This window comes from Sceloporus undulatus, chromosome 4 (genome assembly GCF_019175285.1).
Source record: "Sceloporus undulatus isolate JIND9_A2432 ecotype Alabama chromosome 4, SceUnd_v1.1, whole genome shotgun sequence".
Classification (NCBI taxonomy): Eukaryota; Metazoa; Chordata; class Lepidosauria; order Squamata; family Phrynosomatidae; genus Sceloporus; species Sceloporus undulatus.
Genome location: NC_056525.1, coordinates 43,150,816 through 43,169,483, shown reverse-complemented (window position 1 = coordinate 43,169,483; position 18,668 = coordinate 43,150,816). Strand labels below are relative to the sequence as shown.

Below are 18,668 nucleotides of genomic sequence, written 5' to 3'. Positions count from 1 at the left end.
CACAATGGGGATTGCTCATGGGAGGAGGTGAAAACAGCAAACAGCTGCTTCCCAAGCAACAGACCTCAATTGCAGTAGTTCCTGCCTGGTAAGTGGGGATGTGGGGGGAATCAAGCTGGAATTCATTGGTTAGCACCAAAAATAGGGTACTTACACATATGTTAAGACTATACACTGGTCAATGTTTTTTCGAACTTCTTCCCCTGTTTACTGGCATCAGATTTAGTGAAAGGTTGCAGGCAGGTGTTGAAAATGGGCAAGTAATTTCTCTCTCTTTAGGCACTGTTGGATGTACTTGTTTGACTTGTGTTTGTATTTTTTTCAAAATCACAGTGAGAGCCTCTGATTTAACTCCACAGGGATAACAGAATCCATGCAAGCCAAGGAGCAAGCTTATAGAACAGTAGGTCCCCATTACCAGCTTACTTGGTTTTGAGTAGTAGTTGGAGAGGAAAGGCTTCCTCCACGGCAACCAGAGAATCCAACAGAGCAGTAGAGAAGTAATCAAAATACATCTGTGGTACTTTTTGAGTTACTGAAAAAACATTCATCCCTCATCTTTAGAAGACAGAAAAATACAAGAGCATTAGTGGTAGAAGGTTGCATCAGTAGATTCAAGAAACAAGAAGGAAGATTTCATTGCCCAAATATCCAAATCTTGCTCTCTGAAGTGGTTTGCCTTTATTAGCTCTTGATTCAAGAAGTGCGCCATTGGTGCTCTGCAGAAATTTAAATGAAGCAAATTCATTGTAAATTTCTCAAGTCTTGTTCACAGTTACATAATACAGAATTCTGTAGGAGTAGCGGACATTAATAGATGGATATAAATACACATATAGTCTGTCTGAATGGAATCCGCAGAGCCTATAGTGGCAAAAAAGGGGAGGGGGATGTACAGCGATGACATATTGGACTGAATGGTCACTGCTTCCTGGAGTAAGTTCATACTGCATTCAAGGGTATGAGGCGCATATAAAAAGTCTTGTATTCTGTTCAAGCTTCATGTTCTTCTAGAAGTGAATACCAATAATCCTTTTATGTGTTTCTGGATCTCTTCATGTCAAGTGTGTCACCTAAAGGCCGGTCTTCAGTTATTAATAGATAAGATGTTACAGCTTCACGCAGGCCCAGACTGATAGGAGAGTCTTCTGGTACTGGGCCTTCTGCCAAGAAATCGGAGCTAAACAGAAAGTATATCTGTATAAAACATACTGGAAAGCAGAAAAAAGAGCATCCTCTTCTAGAATATTTAGAACATTCTAACGGATTCATAGTTCCCAGACTGGACATCTCCATTTTAATAATAACTAGGAGAGTGTGGGTCTCCCATCATTATTTGACAGACAGTACTTAATGTTTACCTTACAGAAGTACTCATCCTGGACTGGTTTTAGGCATTGATCCAGGATTGGAACAATTGAGTAAAAGGTAAAGGTTTTCCCTTGACATGAATGTTAGTCGTAACCTACTGTAGAGGGAGTGGTGCTCATCTCTGTTACTAAGCTGAAAAACCAGCATTGTCTGAAGACAACTCAGGTGGTCATGTGGCCAGCATGACCCCTGAAGTCTGTTTACCTTCCCACCAAAGTGGTATCTATTCATCTACTTGCATTTGCATGCTTTGAACTGCTAGGTTGGCAGAAGCTGGGACTAGTGACAATATCTCATTCTGTCACGTGGCACTTGGGCCTCAAACTGCCAACCTTCTGACCTTATGATCATCAGGATTGGCATCTTAAACACTAAGCCACCGTGTTCCTGTTGAGTCCTCGTCTTTTTCAGGTTCTTTAGAGTGGGACACAACATGGTACAAAGTACACTGGGAGACAGGACATGATCTAGGTCCATAGCATGTACATTTCAGTGAACCATATAAAATTACTCTCCAGGAACATTTTATACACTGGATTTATTGCAAATTCTAACTGATTTGGCACTTGTTCAGTATGACACCAGATTTACTCCAGAATTGTAGACAGTAATATCCTGATCATGCTCAATTTTTGAGACAATATTGCCTAGGTGCATATTTGCACAGCCAACAGTATATGTAACAGTGATTTATGTATTTCATTTATTGAATGCTTTAACGGGTCACTACAAAACTTTGAGCTATGTCACTTATACTACTCAAGTTCTATGATGAGAAAAGGTAGAATGCAAGAGAAAAAAATATACCTGTTGATCTCCTGCCAGTTGAGAGCTGGCTTGCTCACTACTACTGGTTTGGAAAGGTTATGGAGTAAGTGTGACGTAGATCCTTGAATGAAGCATGGCTCCTTCAAGCAACAACATAAGCCATCCCTAGTTTCTACAGAACAGGAGGAGGCAGAGAGTCAAGCTACATTAGATTTTTTCAGATTTTTTCAAATTCTATGACAATTAAAAACAAAGCTAGTCTAGCATAAGGGTGTCTTAAATGTCTTGGTGGGATCACCTCTCTGTAGATTCCAGTTGCCAAACTTCACTCATTATAAAATAATCATTTCAGTAACAGCTTGTACACCAGAAATTGTGTGCCAAGTGTAGTTTTAAGCCCCACAAGCAGTATAAAGACCAAAAATATTAAACTGGTTGAGTAGCCAGTTGTCAGTCATGGTGGTCAAGAGAACCAGCTTTCTCATTTCCTTTTCTACAATAGCAAGGAGGGTCCTTTTTCTGTTTGTTGCCTAGCATGGTTTACAGTTATATGCCTGAGAAATTCCTCTCCCCTCAACTGCTTACATTTCTCAGCACTCTGTGTGCCACTGAAAGCTTTTGTGAAAGTGATAGTAGCTGGCATCCTGTTATTTAATTACAATGGCCTTAAGTTTTACTCATGGCATTACACAGATCAGAATATTTATTTCTTTTATATCCCTGCCTTTTTCCGAACAAGCAACTAACAAAAGACGCATATGCATACCAAGTTCTATTAAAACCATGCAGCCCTCCCTCACCCTCCACACAGCCATTTCTGTGCTGCTGGAGAGGGACAAGATGAGCAGATTTTGGGAGGGGAAGGGAATCTGGGGACATAGATACAGAGATGTTACTACATCTCCTGATGCAGGTTCTTGATCAATCTATTTGAACACACATCTTTGATTTTAATAATAATTAATAATTAGTTTTATTTATATACCGCTATTCCAAAGATCATAGCGGTGAACAGCAAGTAAGCTAATTAGCAAGTAAGCTAATTTGCCCCCAACAGTCTGGGTACTCATTTTAGCTCCCTCCTCAGAAGGATGCAAGCCTGAGTTGAGCTTGGGCCCTTTTGCTGGTCTTGAACTCGCAACCTTGTGGTTTCGAGTGAATGGCTGCAGTACAGGCATTTAACCACTGCGCCACCAGGGCTCATACTCACTGGATGAACAATTGTTCATTATTGTAGCAGAATCAAAAGATACTAATCTGAGGAGAAACATTGCTGGTTTGACACAACCATTTTTCACCTTGGGTGAAATCCCTGCAACAAACAAGTTCTCTTGTTTCCTTCATTTTCTATTCCATCATTTTCTACTGCAAAATGATAAGCACAATCCTCCTTCAAAACTGCCAGGCGATACCTGTCTACTAAATCACTGGACTTTAGGTCAGCCTTCCCCAATGAAGGGCCCATTGTACTATAGTTCCTACCATTCCCAGCCAAGGACCATGCTCATTGGGGGTAATGGGAATTGTACCCTTTCACATTTAATTATTCCTGTCTTTGTGGTTACTCACACTTTCACACAAGACAGCACAGGCTAGGTAGCCCTTATCTGAAATGCTTGCAACCAGAAATGTTTTGGATTGATTCCTCACTCCCACCCCTGATTTTGGAATAATTGAATATATATAATGAAATACCTTGGAATGGGAACCAGGTCTAAACATGAAATTCATTTATTTTTCATATACACCATATGAAAGTAATTCTATACAGTATTTTTTAACAATTTGTGGGCATGGAATAATTGAACTTGTGCCATCATAGGAGCACTCAAAAAGTTTGGAATTTGGGGGGCATTTTAGATTAGGGACGTTCAGCCTGTCTATATTTTACTTATGGAGCGAGCCATAAGTTATGGCGGGATACAGACGGACAGGGGAAGACGTCTTGGAGGTGTATTCTGCTGAATACGGAGCCTCCAGACCACCCGCCCCAGGGGCGTGGCTCAGGTGTATGGGGCTTCCACATGGGGGGCAGTGAAGACGCCTCACCTGGGGCCGTTTCTGACCCGCAGTTTCCATACTGCCGCCTCGGAGGACGCCGCAAAGAGAGAGGCAGCTTCCTCACAGGCGGCCAAAAACGGGGCTTTTTTTTTCTTTTGCCGGCTGGCGGATGCGCAGCTGCGGCGCTCAGCACAGGCGGCAGAAAGCCTATGTGCACATTTAAATCACCCAAGCCCCTTTAAACTTTTTCCCCCGCCCTGGCCAAGAACAATGGTGGTCTCCTGCCAGCTGGTGATCAGCTGGTGTTGGCATCCTTGTCCTCTTGCACGTTGCCAGTGTCACCAGCATCATGGATGCCTGCTCTCCTTTGGTCCCCGCGCTCTTGCTGAATCTGCAATGCACAGCCACAGCTGTCGCCGCTGCCACCGCTGTCCCCCTGCCATCCCCCATCACCTCCCTTGTACATATGTAAATATTTAAAGTTTTAGCGTTTTTTTATTGTTAGGTGAAAATGGCGCAGGAATGTGTGTAGGGGTGCACTTTAAATTCCAAACTTTCCACGATTCTAGCAGCGCATGCGTACATGCAGCTCTAGGGTTAGGGTTAGGGTTAGGGTTACGAGTCTTAAAATGCGCTGCAGCTGTGCTGCAGCTTCCACATCTGCATGGCAGCTGACGCTGCAATTAAAGCCTGATTGCAAACTGCGCATGTTCCAGGATCCCGACTCATTATGCGACGCAGCAGACACGGAGCTTTTAAATGGCCAACTTAAATTAGCGGCGTAGCAATTCTGGCGTACCGGTGCAGCAGCTTACAGACGGAGATGCGCAGCTGCGCACTATATAGAAAAGAAGCGGGGAAAAGCAGCACCTTTTTAATGCCGCTTCTTCCCACTTGGGGCGTGCAGGCGGCGTGTTCATGGCGGCATTCAGGTAAGGGCCGTCTGAAGGCTATACCTTCATGACGTCATGAACACACCCCTTTTTGCCCATCTGTATCCCGCCAATGACAAAACTGATTTGGTCATATCCTTTCATTAATCCAGAACGAGAGAAAATAAATTACCAGAATAATAGTCTACCAGTTCCTGCAGACTTGAGAAGGTGAGGCGGGGTGAAATGTAAAGCCAGCTGTTCTCTAGGCAGTTAATGCGATAGTGTTTCACACAGTCCCAGGAAGCATGACTTGTGTGTCTGATTGACAAGGAGTAGCAACCTGCTTGCAACAGAGAGCAAAGTTCAGCAGCATGTTCAGCCAAGAAATAAGCATAACATCTTACCTTGATTTCATTTATTTTTTACATGCAGGAGGATAAATACTTCAAAGCTAAACTAAACGTGTGCCTTCAAGTCATTTCTGGTTTACAGCAACCCTAAGGTGAACACATCACAGGGTTTTCTGGGCCTGAGAGCGAGTGATTCACACAAGGCCACCCAGTGAGTTTCCAGGGCCAAGCGGGGAATCAATCCCTGATCTCGAGTCATAATCCAGCACTCAAACCTTGATACCATGTTGGCATTACAGCATCTTAATCCAATTTTGGTCGCAGTTAGCTTTTATAGAGCATAGAAGGTGACAACAAAATGAAATTAATCCCATTCCCCCTTTTCTTAGCACGTTTGGCAAGAAAGAATCCCCACCACAAGAGGAAAAACTATGGCAGTACAGTACATAGAGGAACGAGAACAGTTTAGTCCTGCAATCCAAAGGGTAGGCAACAGAGTAAATTGGGTTGATGAGGCAGATGTATTTTTAGAGAAATGTTGCACTATGTTTTCTCTCCTTAAAACATCTTGGTCTAATTGTAGAGGAGAGTTGGAAAAGCATTTGCCTTCTACAGTTTCTACAGTATTTTGACGATCATCATGATCTTCTCATATTCTACAGTAGGACCTCAGTATCCAACTGTATCTTGCCATCTGTGGATGGCAAGCCCCCATTGTCCCCAGTGGCAGTGCATGCACATGGCCACACTGCCATTAGAGACTGCCTCAGTGGCAGCATGTGCGCGTGGCCACATCACCATTGGGAACAACAGTGAAGTCCCATTTGTCCCTAATGGCAATCTGCCTGCATGCACATGTCACCACTAGAGACAGGGGGACTGGGGCCCCAAGGTTTTTGGGTTCGGGGGGGGGGGGGGGGGATGGAATAGATCCTCCATGGATACCGAGGACCCACTCTACAGTAGTTACAAAAGTGTAACTTAGTAATGTCTTTAGGCCCAAATTCCCAAGCCAACTTTACCAGGCAGGCAGCAGCACCTGGCAATCAGGCTACAAGAGGATGGTGTTTCTACCACTTCTTCATACTACCAAGTGAAATTGCAACATTCAGAAGTAGAGCCCCTGTAGCAATTCCTTGTTGCAGCCTCACTTGCTGCAGGAAGGGAAAGGAAATATGCTCCTCCTGTGTTCTTATTGGCAGCTGAACAGACCTCCATCTCTCGATATGACTGCTGCCTAGTAAAGTAAGTTTGAAAGGGCATTTATGATTGTGACAATAGTGCCACTACACAGTGTTAGTGAATATGGGGTGGTTACGATCTGTAATCTAGGGTATGAATCCATAAATGCAATCCAGAATGCCAGGTGTTATTTTCTGCTGCTTTCCCAGTTAGGGACTCAAGATGGCTTACAGCCAATGAAACGAACATAAACATTTACAGCATACAAAACTTAGGCACGGTACAGACCTCCCAAAAAGAGAGGCCTGCCGATGCCTGTTTATCCTCCGCAGGGAAACTGCAGCTGCCAAACTGCACAGCTTCCCTGCAGAAGAAAAAGAATCTACGAAAAGTGGGTTCTTAATCTTTTTACCCTGTGGCAGCAGTGTAGCATGTGCGCCACTGGCACACTCGGTACGTAAGTGCCATGTGGTGACATGCAGACACCGCGTGGCACTTACATAACAATGGTGGTGCCCATGTATACAGGGTGCCACCATTGTTACGCCCTCGTCACATGCGAGGGTTGCAGGGCATGTGGGCAACCCTAGCACGTGATGAGGGCATCACAAAAGGCCCATCTTACCAGGTCTTAGAAAGCAATTAAACCACTGGATAGGCTTGGAGCCAAAAATCTTTAGATGATCATACGTTTTCCACCCCTACTGTACAGCCTGTTTCCACCTCCAAAAAACTAGATGCAATATAGGCCTTTCCACCAATTTATACCAGCACCTTTCTGCATTACAGCCTACTGGCCTGAGCAAAGTCTTTCCCAAGTTTAAGCTAAATAAAACATCTGATCACACTTCTAGGGTTAATCCACTTCCTTCCCTATAATTCAAAGAGTTTGCTTACCTTTCCTCACTTGGCTGTCTCTTACCAGGAAAGAGCCTTCACAGTTGTAAGGCAGCAGCAGCAACTCTTCAGCTTTTGCACGACTGATGCCCTCATAAAGCCACCTGAAAAGGTAAGAGGGCTGCACTCTTAATGCCCTTAAAACCTATCTATGCAAGTCATGGGAGGGATGAAAGACCGGTTCCTGAAAAGTGTTGGGGGGAGGGGAAAGTATTCTTTCTCTCATTGATTTACACCAGCTTTTGGGTGCAGACATGCTGGCATCTGGTGGCTGCCTACAACACTCCGAACTCACCTATGTTTATATTCTATAAAACAACAGCTCCTACCTGTGAGAAATTTTAGCTACATGGTTACTGGGAATATAGCAGTCCTTGCCAGTCACAATTGATTCCACTTTCCACCATTCACCCTCTCTGCAATAAAAAAAGGAATAATATGAAGACATGGTTTCAAGCATCAGAACATTTTGAGGGCAGACCTCAGATAGTCCAAAACATTTACATGGGAGCTTCCTTCAAGATGGTTATGAAGGGGGCCTAGCAAGAGTTCTAGTTCTCCATCTTCTCTGTTAACCAAGGATAGCTCTACTGTTGAGAAGAATTAAACAACTCCCTCTAGGCACAAATTCTGGGTGGTATAGCGGCTGCCATGGCAGCAGGATGCTGGCATTCCCCTTCTGGTAGAAGTACATAACAGTGTGTTCCCAGGCTTCTTGGCCTGCACCCTTGTTGCCCTCAAATGCATCAAAGAACACAGGCACTATTTTGTTTGTTGAATGGGTTTTTCCTCAGTCAGCAAAATGTCTTGATGCAGCCCTGCAAGTACTCACTCAGATAGCAACTTCAGCTGCTCTCCCATCCTCAGTATTGGCTCTGCATGTCCAGAAGGGAAATTGCACACTGCAATTGCTATAGAGATATTTGCACCTACAAGTAAATAAAAAGTGTATACATGGGTCTTCATGTCTCCTTGTGTCTTGTCATTTTCTTGCTGCTCTTGAAAAGGAACTGGAAGCTTCATCTAGTCCAGAATGCAGCAACTAGGATCTTGGCAAAAGTTTGCTAGGTGGCTAACATCCCTTTAGGTCTTTTTGGGTTGCTGCAGAGGGAGGAATTCACTACTTCCAGCCCCTCAAACCTCACCTTTCTCTGACAGCTCCCCTCCATTCTGCTTCATAGATATATAGTGACCAGGAAAGAGCAGGGGCTAGAGAAGATGTAGCCAACAATGTCATCTTCTGGGACCTCCCAAGGGTGTCTCAGAACCATTGAGGATGGGGTCATTGTATGGCCAGCTATAAGGTGCTAACCAACTGCTCCCTATTCTTCACTAACTACCAGCCAGCTAGTGGGTGGGGACCTTGCAAGTGGAAGATTAGTCCTACAGGAGGTGATAAAAAAACAAGATGTAGTTCCTGTTGAGCAGAATTTTATCCCCTTCTACCAGTGCAGGATCTCAGCCAGATAGCTCCTAGGAGCATGACACAACTTTATGACAACAGCTCCACAGGCTTTCATTTTGTTTCCAGATATAGCACAATATTGGTTATTACTTTTAAAGCCCCAAATGGCTTAGCCTCAGGATGCTAAAGAACTATCCCCTTCATACAAACCTGTTGAACTCTAGAGATCTGTAGGGAAGACATTATTTCATATTCTTTCAATGACTCAAGACCAGCTAGTTGGGAAGCAGAAAAAGAAGGATAAACTAGACATAAAATTATCCTTGCATTGGTTTCTCTCCATCTCTGCTCACCCTGTTGCCTCAGTGCCCAATTAAGGCATTTTTCTGTTTTGGCAGACAGCCTGACAAATCTACATATTTTAAAACAGATCTATTTATTTTGTGTCCCTTACCTTCTGCAAACTGTTTCTTCTTTATAATGTTGTAATGATCAGATTCAGCTATGATTTTAATTTAAATAATGTCAATTATAATTGGTATTTGCTTTGCAATTGAAAGGTGAAATAAAAATAAGAGGAAAATGTGTTCTCTCTCACACACACATACACACAACAACTTGAGCCCTCGATATATCAGCAGTGAATGGATATAGTTCTAGGGATGAGATGCTAACTGATCTGAAAAGATTACTAAAATTCCTAATATTAGTTCTAGAGCCTGCTCATTATCTCATAATAATCCCAACATTTCAAAACCTAAGAATGCTTCAGTGGAGTTAACTCTGCCTGTCTGGTTTTCACCACCATCACATGTTGGACTCCAGACAGCATTCAGATTAGCTGAGAAATGGCAAGGACTCTCAATCCCTCAGTCTGAAGAGATAGTGGTGCCTGCTTCTGACAAAGGGATTGCAGAAGCCCCGATACAAGAGGCTCCAGATGTCATCTTATACTCCATTCCCCCCCCCCCCCTAAAACATCTTCTGTAAGAGAATTCATTTCAAAGAAAAACTACATCATTGTGTATGTATTTGACAAGTTTAAACGTCATCTATAGAAAAGTCACTTCAGTCTCCATGTCAATCATGCAGTGCTCTGCTGGCTCTATATGGTCCAGGACGGCATCAAGAAAGTGTTGCCCTGGAGCTTGTCATTTCAAGGCTTTGACTTTGACATCACCATGTATCTGGAACTTTACTTGTGTTGTGGATGAACTTTCTCACAGAAGACTTATAGCGGGGAGGGGCAATGGAAAATATTTTCTCTTTTCTGATAGTCTTAACTATCAGTGCTTTGAAATGCAAGCTGAAATCAAGTTCTAAGTTTGCAACCTCATTTGCTGTTTGTAGGAGTTGGGCACAAGATAGCAGCTAACCCATCTCCCAAGCTTCAGGACTATAACTGGTTGGAAACATCAAATAAGCCCCACCTGGTGGTGTAACAACAAGGCTGGGGTTGAGACATTGGCTGTTCTGTGGACTTGGCTCAGCTGTAATCTCCTTCCTTCGACTGGGAAAGATTCCCATTACAGTCCACTGCTAACTGGTGAGTTTAAGTAGTAGTGATTTTCAGGTTCAGCACTAAAAGAGAAAACTTTCAACAACAAAACAGAACGGAGACAATTAGCATGAACTTCAAACATGCTACTCACTCACAAAGAGCTTCCACCCTCTTTTCCAAGCTATTTCCTTCCCAAGATGGAGATCTTTAAGAACAAAGTAAGCTCTACTGAACATTAGCATAACTTAACGTCAGTATTTAGTCTATTGGCCAACTAGATGCCTCAGGAAAGTCCACGAACAGAACATTTTCACAACTCACCCAGAACTTGAAAAAACTACCTTTTGGATTATAACCCCCAAAGTCTGGTCACGCTAGTTGCAGGATTCTGAGAGATGTAGTCCAAAAAAGAGGGGAAAGGGGGTAAGAGAGGGAATATTTCCAATCTCTGAAAGCACCCTCATGCCCATCAACTGGTATATTGATACACACTGCCTCTTATACTGGGGGTAATTAATTTATAATGTATAGACATGACTACTAGGCATTTAGAACTGTATCCTCCATGGATTTTAACATTCTCAAGCTAAAGGTTATCCTCGATTCCAGCCCCGTAGGTCTCTGTTTGGCCATCTATTCAGGAATTTCCCCACCATTACCCTGCCCCCCCCCCCCCGCGCAATATTTGGAAATTGAACCACTGCCATTTCAAAGGTTCTGGTAAGAATTTGTTGGCTTGTTTGTTTGATAGGGGTCCATGAAAATAAATTAGCAGCAGGCAACAACTAAAGCAGAAAGTAACAAATCCTGGGAGCTGGAGTGAAAAAATACAGTGACCAAGTAGTTCAGCAAGGAATGATAAACACTGCTGAGGGATATGTGCTCTAGAGTATGGTTGAATAAATGTAGACCGTGCACTGTTTATAGAACAAAATATAACCAGTTTCAAGCATGCAGAAAGCTTACTGTCTGGCTCTAACATCAAGGGTGTGGAAAAAGGTATTTTTAATTGACTGGATTAGCTGATTTTTGATTCCCAACGAGGTGACTGTCCTCCCATTCCAAAATGATATTGCTAAGGCGAATAATATTTGGAGTAACTGGATCTATGTATAGGAGGATTAGTGAGCTCTGTTCAATTCTGGTATTTCTAATGAATTAATTGGTTCCAAATTATTTAGTTCTAAGTATTGATCTTATGTACTTGGTTGTGGTTGGTGGGCCTTTGAGTTCCAGGGACCCAAAGTTGATTTTGAAAACCTGAAGTCTTCCTTGCCTTACTCTGTTCGTCTGAGTAATTTTCCCAGATATCTAGCATGTCTCTGCAAGGTTCTGCACTTGGGAAACCAATTAGAGCAACACAGTTTAGAAAGAAGATACCTAAGATAGCTTCTATTTCTAACCCTATTATAATGTGCATTGACTAATAGATTACTTTAGAGGCTCAGATTTCCATTAAACATATCCTCCATGATTGGAACATATTAACTGAACAAATTAAAGGGTCATATTTCTCAAAAAGATGCTCTTGCTCAAAAATCTGTATCCACTTTAACAGAATGTTGTTGTTGTGTGCCTTCAGGTTGTTTCTGACTTACGTTGATTCCAATGCAAACCTATCATGGGGGTTTCTTGGCAAGATTTGTTCAAAAGAGTTTTGCTTTTTGCCATCCTTTGAGGTGGGGAGAATGTGACTTTCCTAAGGTTACCCAATGGGCTTCCTTGGTCAAGTGCAGATTCAGAGCCTGTTCTCCAGGGCTATAGGGCAGAAAGTAAGTTCTGATAACAAAGTTGTGCATAGGTTTTGTTATGTACGGGCCATCAGGTTCGCTTTGATTTATGGGAACACTATCAAGGGGAGACCTCAAAGATACCCTGTTATTAAGAGTTCTGCTCAGGGGCATGGTTTCCTTGACAGAGTCTGGCTTTATAATTGAAACACTTATTAAAATTTATAAGGCTGTCAGTAAGCTGAGCAACTTCATGTTTTTTCTTCTCCACTCTGTATCTTTGCGGCTTCCACCACACTGCTCCTTAGGTAAGGCACATCAGGGCTCTCTCTAACTCAGCCATGTTCACACTGCTCTCTACTAGTCTAAATGAATTGTAACAGCAGCAGGAGAAGCACTAAAAGCACTTTTAGGCACCTGACTAGTGGAATATCTAAAAAAAATTGGTAACCATCAGCTTTGTGACAACTGTTAAATCAACATGTTAAACTTCATGTATTTAGACTATTAGGCAGTTCTTTCACCTTTCCTTTTTAAAACAAGTGTGATAGGTTCTATATGTAGTACAATTCAGAGCTTAAAATTCTAAGACGTAAGTCCAAAACACATGGCAGAAATAATCCAGTTTGAGACAAACAAACAGCTTCATTTATACACTGCTTCATACTGAACTAACAGTGTCTAAGCGGTTTACAACTGTAAGCTAATTGCCGCCTACAATCTGGGTACTCATTTTAGTGACCTCGGAAGGATGCAAGCGTGAGTCGAGCTTGAGCCCTTCTGCTGGTATTGAACTTGCAACCTTATGGTTTTGAATGGGTGGCTGCAGTACAGGCATTTAACCACCGCCCTACCAGGGCTCCACTTTAACTGCCCTGGCTCATAGAATCACAGTTGAAAGAGACCACAAAGGCCATCCAGTCCAACCCCTTGCTAGGCAGGAAATCTAAATCACAGGATCCTCCACAGATGGCCATCCAGCCTCTGCTTAAAGACCTCCAAGGCACACACACCACACCACACACCATCTCCCCCATCATGGCCCTCAAAAACATGTTACAGAAAGAGACATAATCATTTTACTTATTTTCATTCTTCAAGAAATAATGGGATACTGCCAATGCTGCCCATCTGTGTTGTTTTTAAGAGACACCGGTTCTTTTGTCTAGGACATAAAGCATGGTTGTTTTACACTTTGAAAATTAATGTGCACCTTGGTCATTATAAAAATGCACGCAGACACAGAGGCGCATTAACAACAATACTTGATAATAGTCTTATTTAATTGGTATGAATTTCCCCTCAAGCAGATTCCCAGTCTCATATCCTTCATGAAACGAGTGGAACATGATTTTCCAAGGATCTTGGCCCTTGAGCACACTGAGAAATAAGTATTCTGTCATGACTCCATGTACCAGGTTAGCTGCACATCCTTACTATCAGGTTACACCCCCTTCCATATTCAGGTAAAAGCCAAAAAACAAACAAACAAAAACCTCTTGAATGGTCTAAAAATCTCCTAGCTCCCAGGGCACAAATCCCCATTTCTACTAGAACATTGGATTGGTCTGTGTTCTAAGTTTACTGTCAAACCAAGAAAAATATTTTAAAAATTAGACTTGAAAGAGAGCACATTTTTACAATACAAAGTACATCAAAGCATTCCCTTAGCCACGCTCGTGTGTGTGTTGTGTGTGTGTGTGTATAGCTTATGGCCTGCAGGATGCAAGCAGAACAAAGTTTGTTTGTTTGTTTTTGGCAGGAAGCTCTTCTGTTTGGGGGGAAGGCTACAAAACTGGCCATTGACCATTCAGTGCCTCAAGTTTCATCTATGATAATTCTCAGCTGACAATCATTAAATTATTACCACAAATGCAAAGAGCATGTTTCTAATTAGCTCTTGAAGACTAAATCAAGTTAGCAATTTTTGTAAATCTCAACCTCCTTCCAGAAAGTGTGACTTGTTAAAGGTTTGGTGACTTTTTTTTGGAGGAAGGGGAGATGTAGTTTTAGCAGCATTAGTGGGGACAGGGCAAATGTAAATACCAGTTTTGAACCAAAAATATTTTTTAAAAGGAACACACATATACAATTATATAGACATTTACAAAATTCCTAATACAATGGTAAACACATCAGTGTCAAGCTACTTTACGAAGAACAAATAAATATTTCCCCAATTTTCATCTATCCATTCAAATTATGAAGCAGACTCAGACAGCAACTCTACACAAGCTTACCTGGTAGTAAACTCCATTCAAGTCATGAGGCTTACTTCTGAGTAAACATGTTATGGATTGTGCCATTAACCTACTTACTATATGAACAAGAAAAATTTTATTATAGATACTGTGTGGCTATTCGGGCCAAAGTGTTGAAATGTCTCAACGCTCCTTCAGCAATTCAGAACTCTGTGCTGTTGTCTGATGCAACATAGAGAGGTTGGTTCACAGCAACAGCAATAAATGTATTTTTGAATTTTCAATTTTAGTTTCATTTTCAGAGCTGCATTAGCAAATGTGTGTAGTTAATTACACACATTAATTTAACTGAATAGTTAGAGTAAGACATTTACTCAGTCTTAAGTTTTCTTCAGTTTGGAAAAGCACCAGTTCTCCCTTCAGTGGAAAAGATCACCTTAACTATTGTCCAGACTGTCTCTAACATTACTCACAATACAGTATAGCTTTAGCATTGTGGAGTGTATAAATCACGGTACTCCATGAATGGTGCACATTCCTCAGCAAGGGGTAAGACTGTTAGAAGATTGCCCTTTTTCCTTCAGTCCAATATTCTTATGCCCTCTGGCACCTACTGGATTACTACTTTCTAATTCTACCCAACATAGCCAATGTAACTGGGCTATGCAGATGGGGATAGTGGAAATTGGAATCCCAGACATTTGGAGGGCATCAAGTTAGGGAGGTTCTGTCCAGCTAACTTTTGCATGATAATAAAATAGGATTTTGTTTCTTTAGCTCAGTTACAAAAGCCCTAAACTCTCTTGAAAGCTTGACTAACTATGCAGTTTGCTCAGATCCATTCAGAGTTTGGACAATGGAGAATTCAAGATCCACCCCAAAGTTTTAACAATTTTAGTTCTATTCTAACAACCTTCAGCAGAAGCACAACTAGAAAGCAATATTAATTGCACAAGTCACAGAAGTGGGATCTGAAACTTTAGAAAAGAGAAGGGAGGCCCACTAGTCTCACATGGCTTAACAACACAAGAAGCCAGGGAAAAGGATGTCACCTTCATATACAATGATTCTCTCTGCTAGTAGCACCAATGGAATGTTAGTAATTAGTGGGGGTTGCATACAGAGGAACATTTTTGCAATAGTGAGCCCAGTGCAGAATTTGTAACACATAACATATTCTCTCTTCCTCCACTTAGGGCAGGGGTAGGCAACGTTTTGAGCCGAGGGCCGGGGTTGCTGTCCCTCAGACAACTGGGGGGCCGAAGCCAAAAAATAATTATTAAAATATTTTTTTTAAAAATTAAATAAAAACTAAACCAGGAACACATTTTCAATGGAGGACACTTTTTTAAAAAATGGGGACACACGAAAAAAATTTGCTGATTTTTAAAAAATGTAATATAATGCATGTTTCTGAGGCTTCTATAGACAATTGTCCCTCTTGCCCGCCGCTTGCCCCCCCTTGCCGCCTCCTCCTGATAGGCCAAAGGCCCCACGCCCTCAAGCGAGGGCCAAAGGCTCCGGGTAATCGATGGCAGGACCAGCCTGGGGTTGGTCCCAAGGCCTTGCCGGGCCGCATCCGGCCTGTGGGCCGCAGGTTGCCTACCCCTGACTTAGGGGCTGCTTTTCTAATCTGAGGCAAAGCTGGATTTCCACAATGCTAATCAGCCAGGTGTTGTATCATTCAGAAGGTATGTCCTCTGCCTTGGTCAAGTCAGAAATCCTTGCCACTTTCTGAGAACATTTGTTGTTTTTTATGAAGTAATACAAAGGAAAAAAAACCCTTTCAGAAATGCCAGGTGTTTCCAAGCAGATAACATGAAGGTGAAAGAAGCAATAAGGGGAGAAAAAGCAAACTGGATAGCCTGCCTGAAGCCAGTGGAGCAGGGGGAGCGGGGAGAGCAGAGAGGCAACTTTTGTTCCAGTGCATGTACCTCTATCAGTACAAGAGCAAAGGTCGTTGTGTAAGGGTGTCAGAGCTCAGCCTGTAGCAAAACAACCTCCCATGCCTCTTTTCAGAATGTCTCTATGCATCTTGTGTTTATGCAGCCTATATAGAGAACCAAAGGTAATGCCAAAAAGACGAGGGTGAAAAGGTAGCAGGTAGGAAGGACAGGCACAATTGGAAGAAAAAGACCTGCTAAGCCACTTGTTTGGGTGAGACTGGATTCTAGGTGGGTTCGAAGGGAAGAAAGGGATTGTCTTGATACACAAGGCTGCTTAGCAGGAAACTTCCATAGTCTGAGGGGTGCCATGAGTTCAGCTGTTCAGGCATTCCATGTTTTGCTCTCCCCATGGTTGCTGCTCTGAGACCGTGTCTGGGTGCTTTCTCCAGACCTACACTTGAAGATGATTGGGTCGGGAACGGATCAGCCTGGTCATACTAGAGATGGCACTGTAAGGAGGAGAGGCAGTGAATTCCAGAAATAAACCTAAAATGCCCTACAAATGAACAGCCATGGAGCCGAAGAAAAAAAAAAGATGCTGCTGGAAAAAAAGTAAGGAAGATAGATCACTGTCTTGGTTTTGTCACAAAACCTCAGCAAATGCAGGTTTCCAAAGCCATGGTTGCAGAGGTAATTGCAGGTGGAGGCATTCATACAGGAGTCGTAACGCACGTGGTGCTGAGGGAATACACACCTGTTTCCCCTATGCATCTACAATCCCTCTTTGTAAGTGTATTGTCCCTGCTCAGCTGAGTTTTGTCTTGCACCTCTTCCACCATGCAAGTGCTTCTGTTTCAAGTGTTCCCTTCCCTCCACTTTGCTGTGTATGAGGAAAACCCAGGGTTGGGAACACTGACTGTGTTTTCCTGATCATCCACTCTCATATGTGAAAATAAAGCATATACAGTGGACCCCGGGTTACGAATTTAATTCGTCCCGCCGCCCTTTTCGTAACCCGAAATACTTCGCAAGCCGAAAAAACCATAGGCGCTAATGGGGAAAAGCCGCGATTTCGTGTGAAATAGCGCCGAAAGCACCAAAAAATTTTTCATAACCCGAAAAAACCTTCGTAACCCAGAACAGTTTTTTTAAATGGATTTTTTTCGTAACGCGGAATTTCGTAAGGCGGCGCATTCGTATCCCGGGGTACCACTGTACAATCAAAGGGAGTATGCTGAAGTGGAGACTTGCTAAGCTCCTTACAATGAAGTCATGTTGCTCGTTAACTTTTTTAAAAAGTTAGGAATTATAGACTTCATTCCTGGATTACTACTGAATTGCAAACCATGCAACAGTCAACCCAAATGCATATGGAGCCCATTAACAAAATGTAGTGTAAGAATATACAATGGGTGGCCCAGAATGTTGCCAGGCCATACCATAAGCAATGAGACGTATCAGAAAGAAAAAATAATTCAGCCAAACTAAACACACACTTGTAGATACCTGACTCAGTGCTCAGATGACTGAGCTGCACATAAGGGACTGGAACCAGAGATAAGAGAAGGAATGGGAAACACAGTTAAATAGTCATGACATGCCTGGAACAACATAAGGTCAGAGCACTGGTAGAAACTTCTAAACGCTTTCTGTAGTTGTGATACTAAACTTTCAGGGGTCATTAATTAGCCAGTTGACCTAAAAATAATTTCTAGTATTTGGCTTTTAACAAGTAAAGTGGCTTTTTCTAATCCTTATTTCCATGCACGAGAAAGCATGTGACTAAGACTGCCTGTACTACTTTGATTTCAATCATTGTTTACATCATGGCAACTATAGCTTCCTCTCTGTAATTCTGCCGCTTCCAGCACTGCTAAAAATGCAGGAATGGATGAATCGAATCCATAGAGCAAAAACACATTTGAAAAACCGACACAGATCAGGTAGGTGATCTTTGATTGCAATGAACATATGGTATTACATGGGAAAGGCTCTGGACCAACAATACCTATCTATAAGCATCTTCTCTACATTTTAGACTGGGGTGTGCAACTGTGCAGGGATTGAGGACCAATTTTCCACCTGATCCCCCTCCTGGAGGGCTGCACCTTTAAAAATGCATCATGCTAACAAAGTTAAAGATGATGATGATGATTGTCAGACTGATTGAACTAAGCCACCAAGTTAGGGAAGAATCATTCGTCTGAGTGTGCCTCTTCAACAAGGCATCTTGTTCGTTAATGTTTTGCTACTAATATTTCTACCTAGTTTTCTGTCCACTTCTGAACATCTGTTATTTTCCTTAAAAAATGGTTTAGTGACCCCATCCCCAGATGGTTGGGTTGGAATTGTGCTAATAATGGTGAAGGTTCTACTTTACCTCTGCATTTGTGGAAAGGATCATTATAAAGGAGCTAAGAAAGAAGAGTCATTGTGGAGAAGACAGAAAGACCTACCAAGTCCAACATCTTGTTTCTAACAGTGGACATCCAAATGATTTT

General features: G+C 42.4%; 1 protein-coding gene across 4 annotated transcripts; it reads right to left on the bottom strand.

Moving 5' to 3' along the window:
• Positions 1-539: 539 nt before the first annotated feature.
• SLA2 (Src like adaptor 2) lies at positions 540-11,637 on the bottom strand. 4 transcript variants are annotated; one of them, XM_042461559.1, is made up of 7 exons: positions 10,280-11,637; positions 8,277-8,373; positions 7,774-7,860; positions 7,445-7,548; positions 5,206-5,358; positions 2,179-2,311; positions 540-1,180 (listed from the first exon to the last, which is right to left on the bottom strand). In XM_042461559.1, exons 1-7 carry the CDS (start codon positions 10,374-10,376, stop codon positions 1,036-1,038), a joined length of 816 nt encoding a protein of 271 aa, XP_042317493.1. In that variant the 5' UTR covers positions 10,377-11,637; the 3' UTR covers positions 540-1,035. The 4 variants fall into 4 exon arrangements, with proteins under 4 accessions (XP_042317493.1, XP_042317495.1, XP_042317496.1 ...); XM_042461561.1 differs by having other exon boundaries at positions 5,206-5,355; XM_042461562.1 differs by lacking the exon at positions 7,774-7,860.
• Between the last annotated feature and the right edge of the window lie 7,031 nt (positions 11,638-18,668).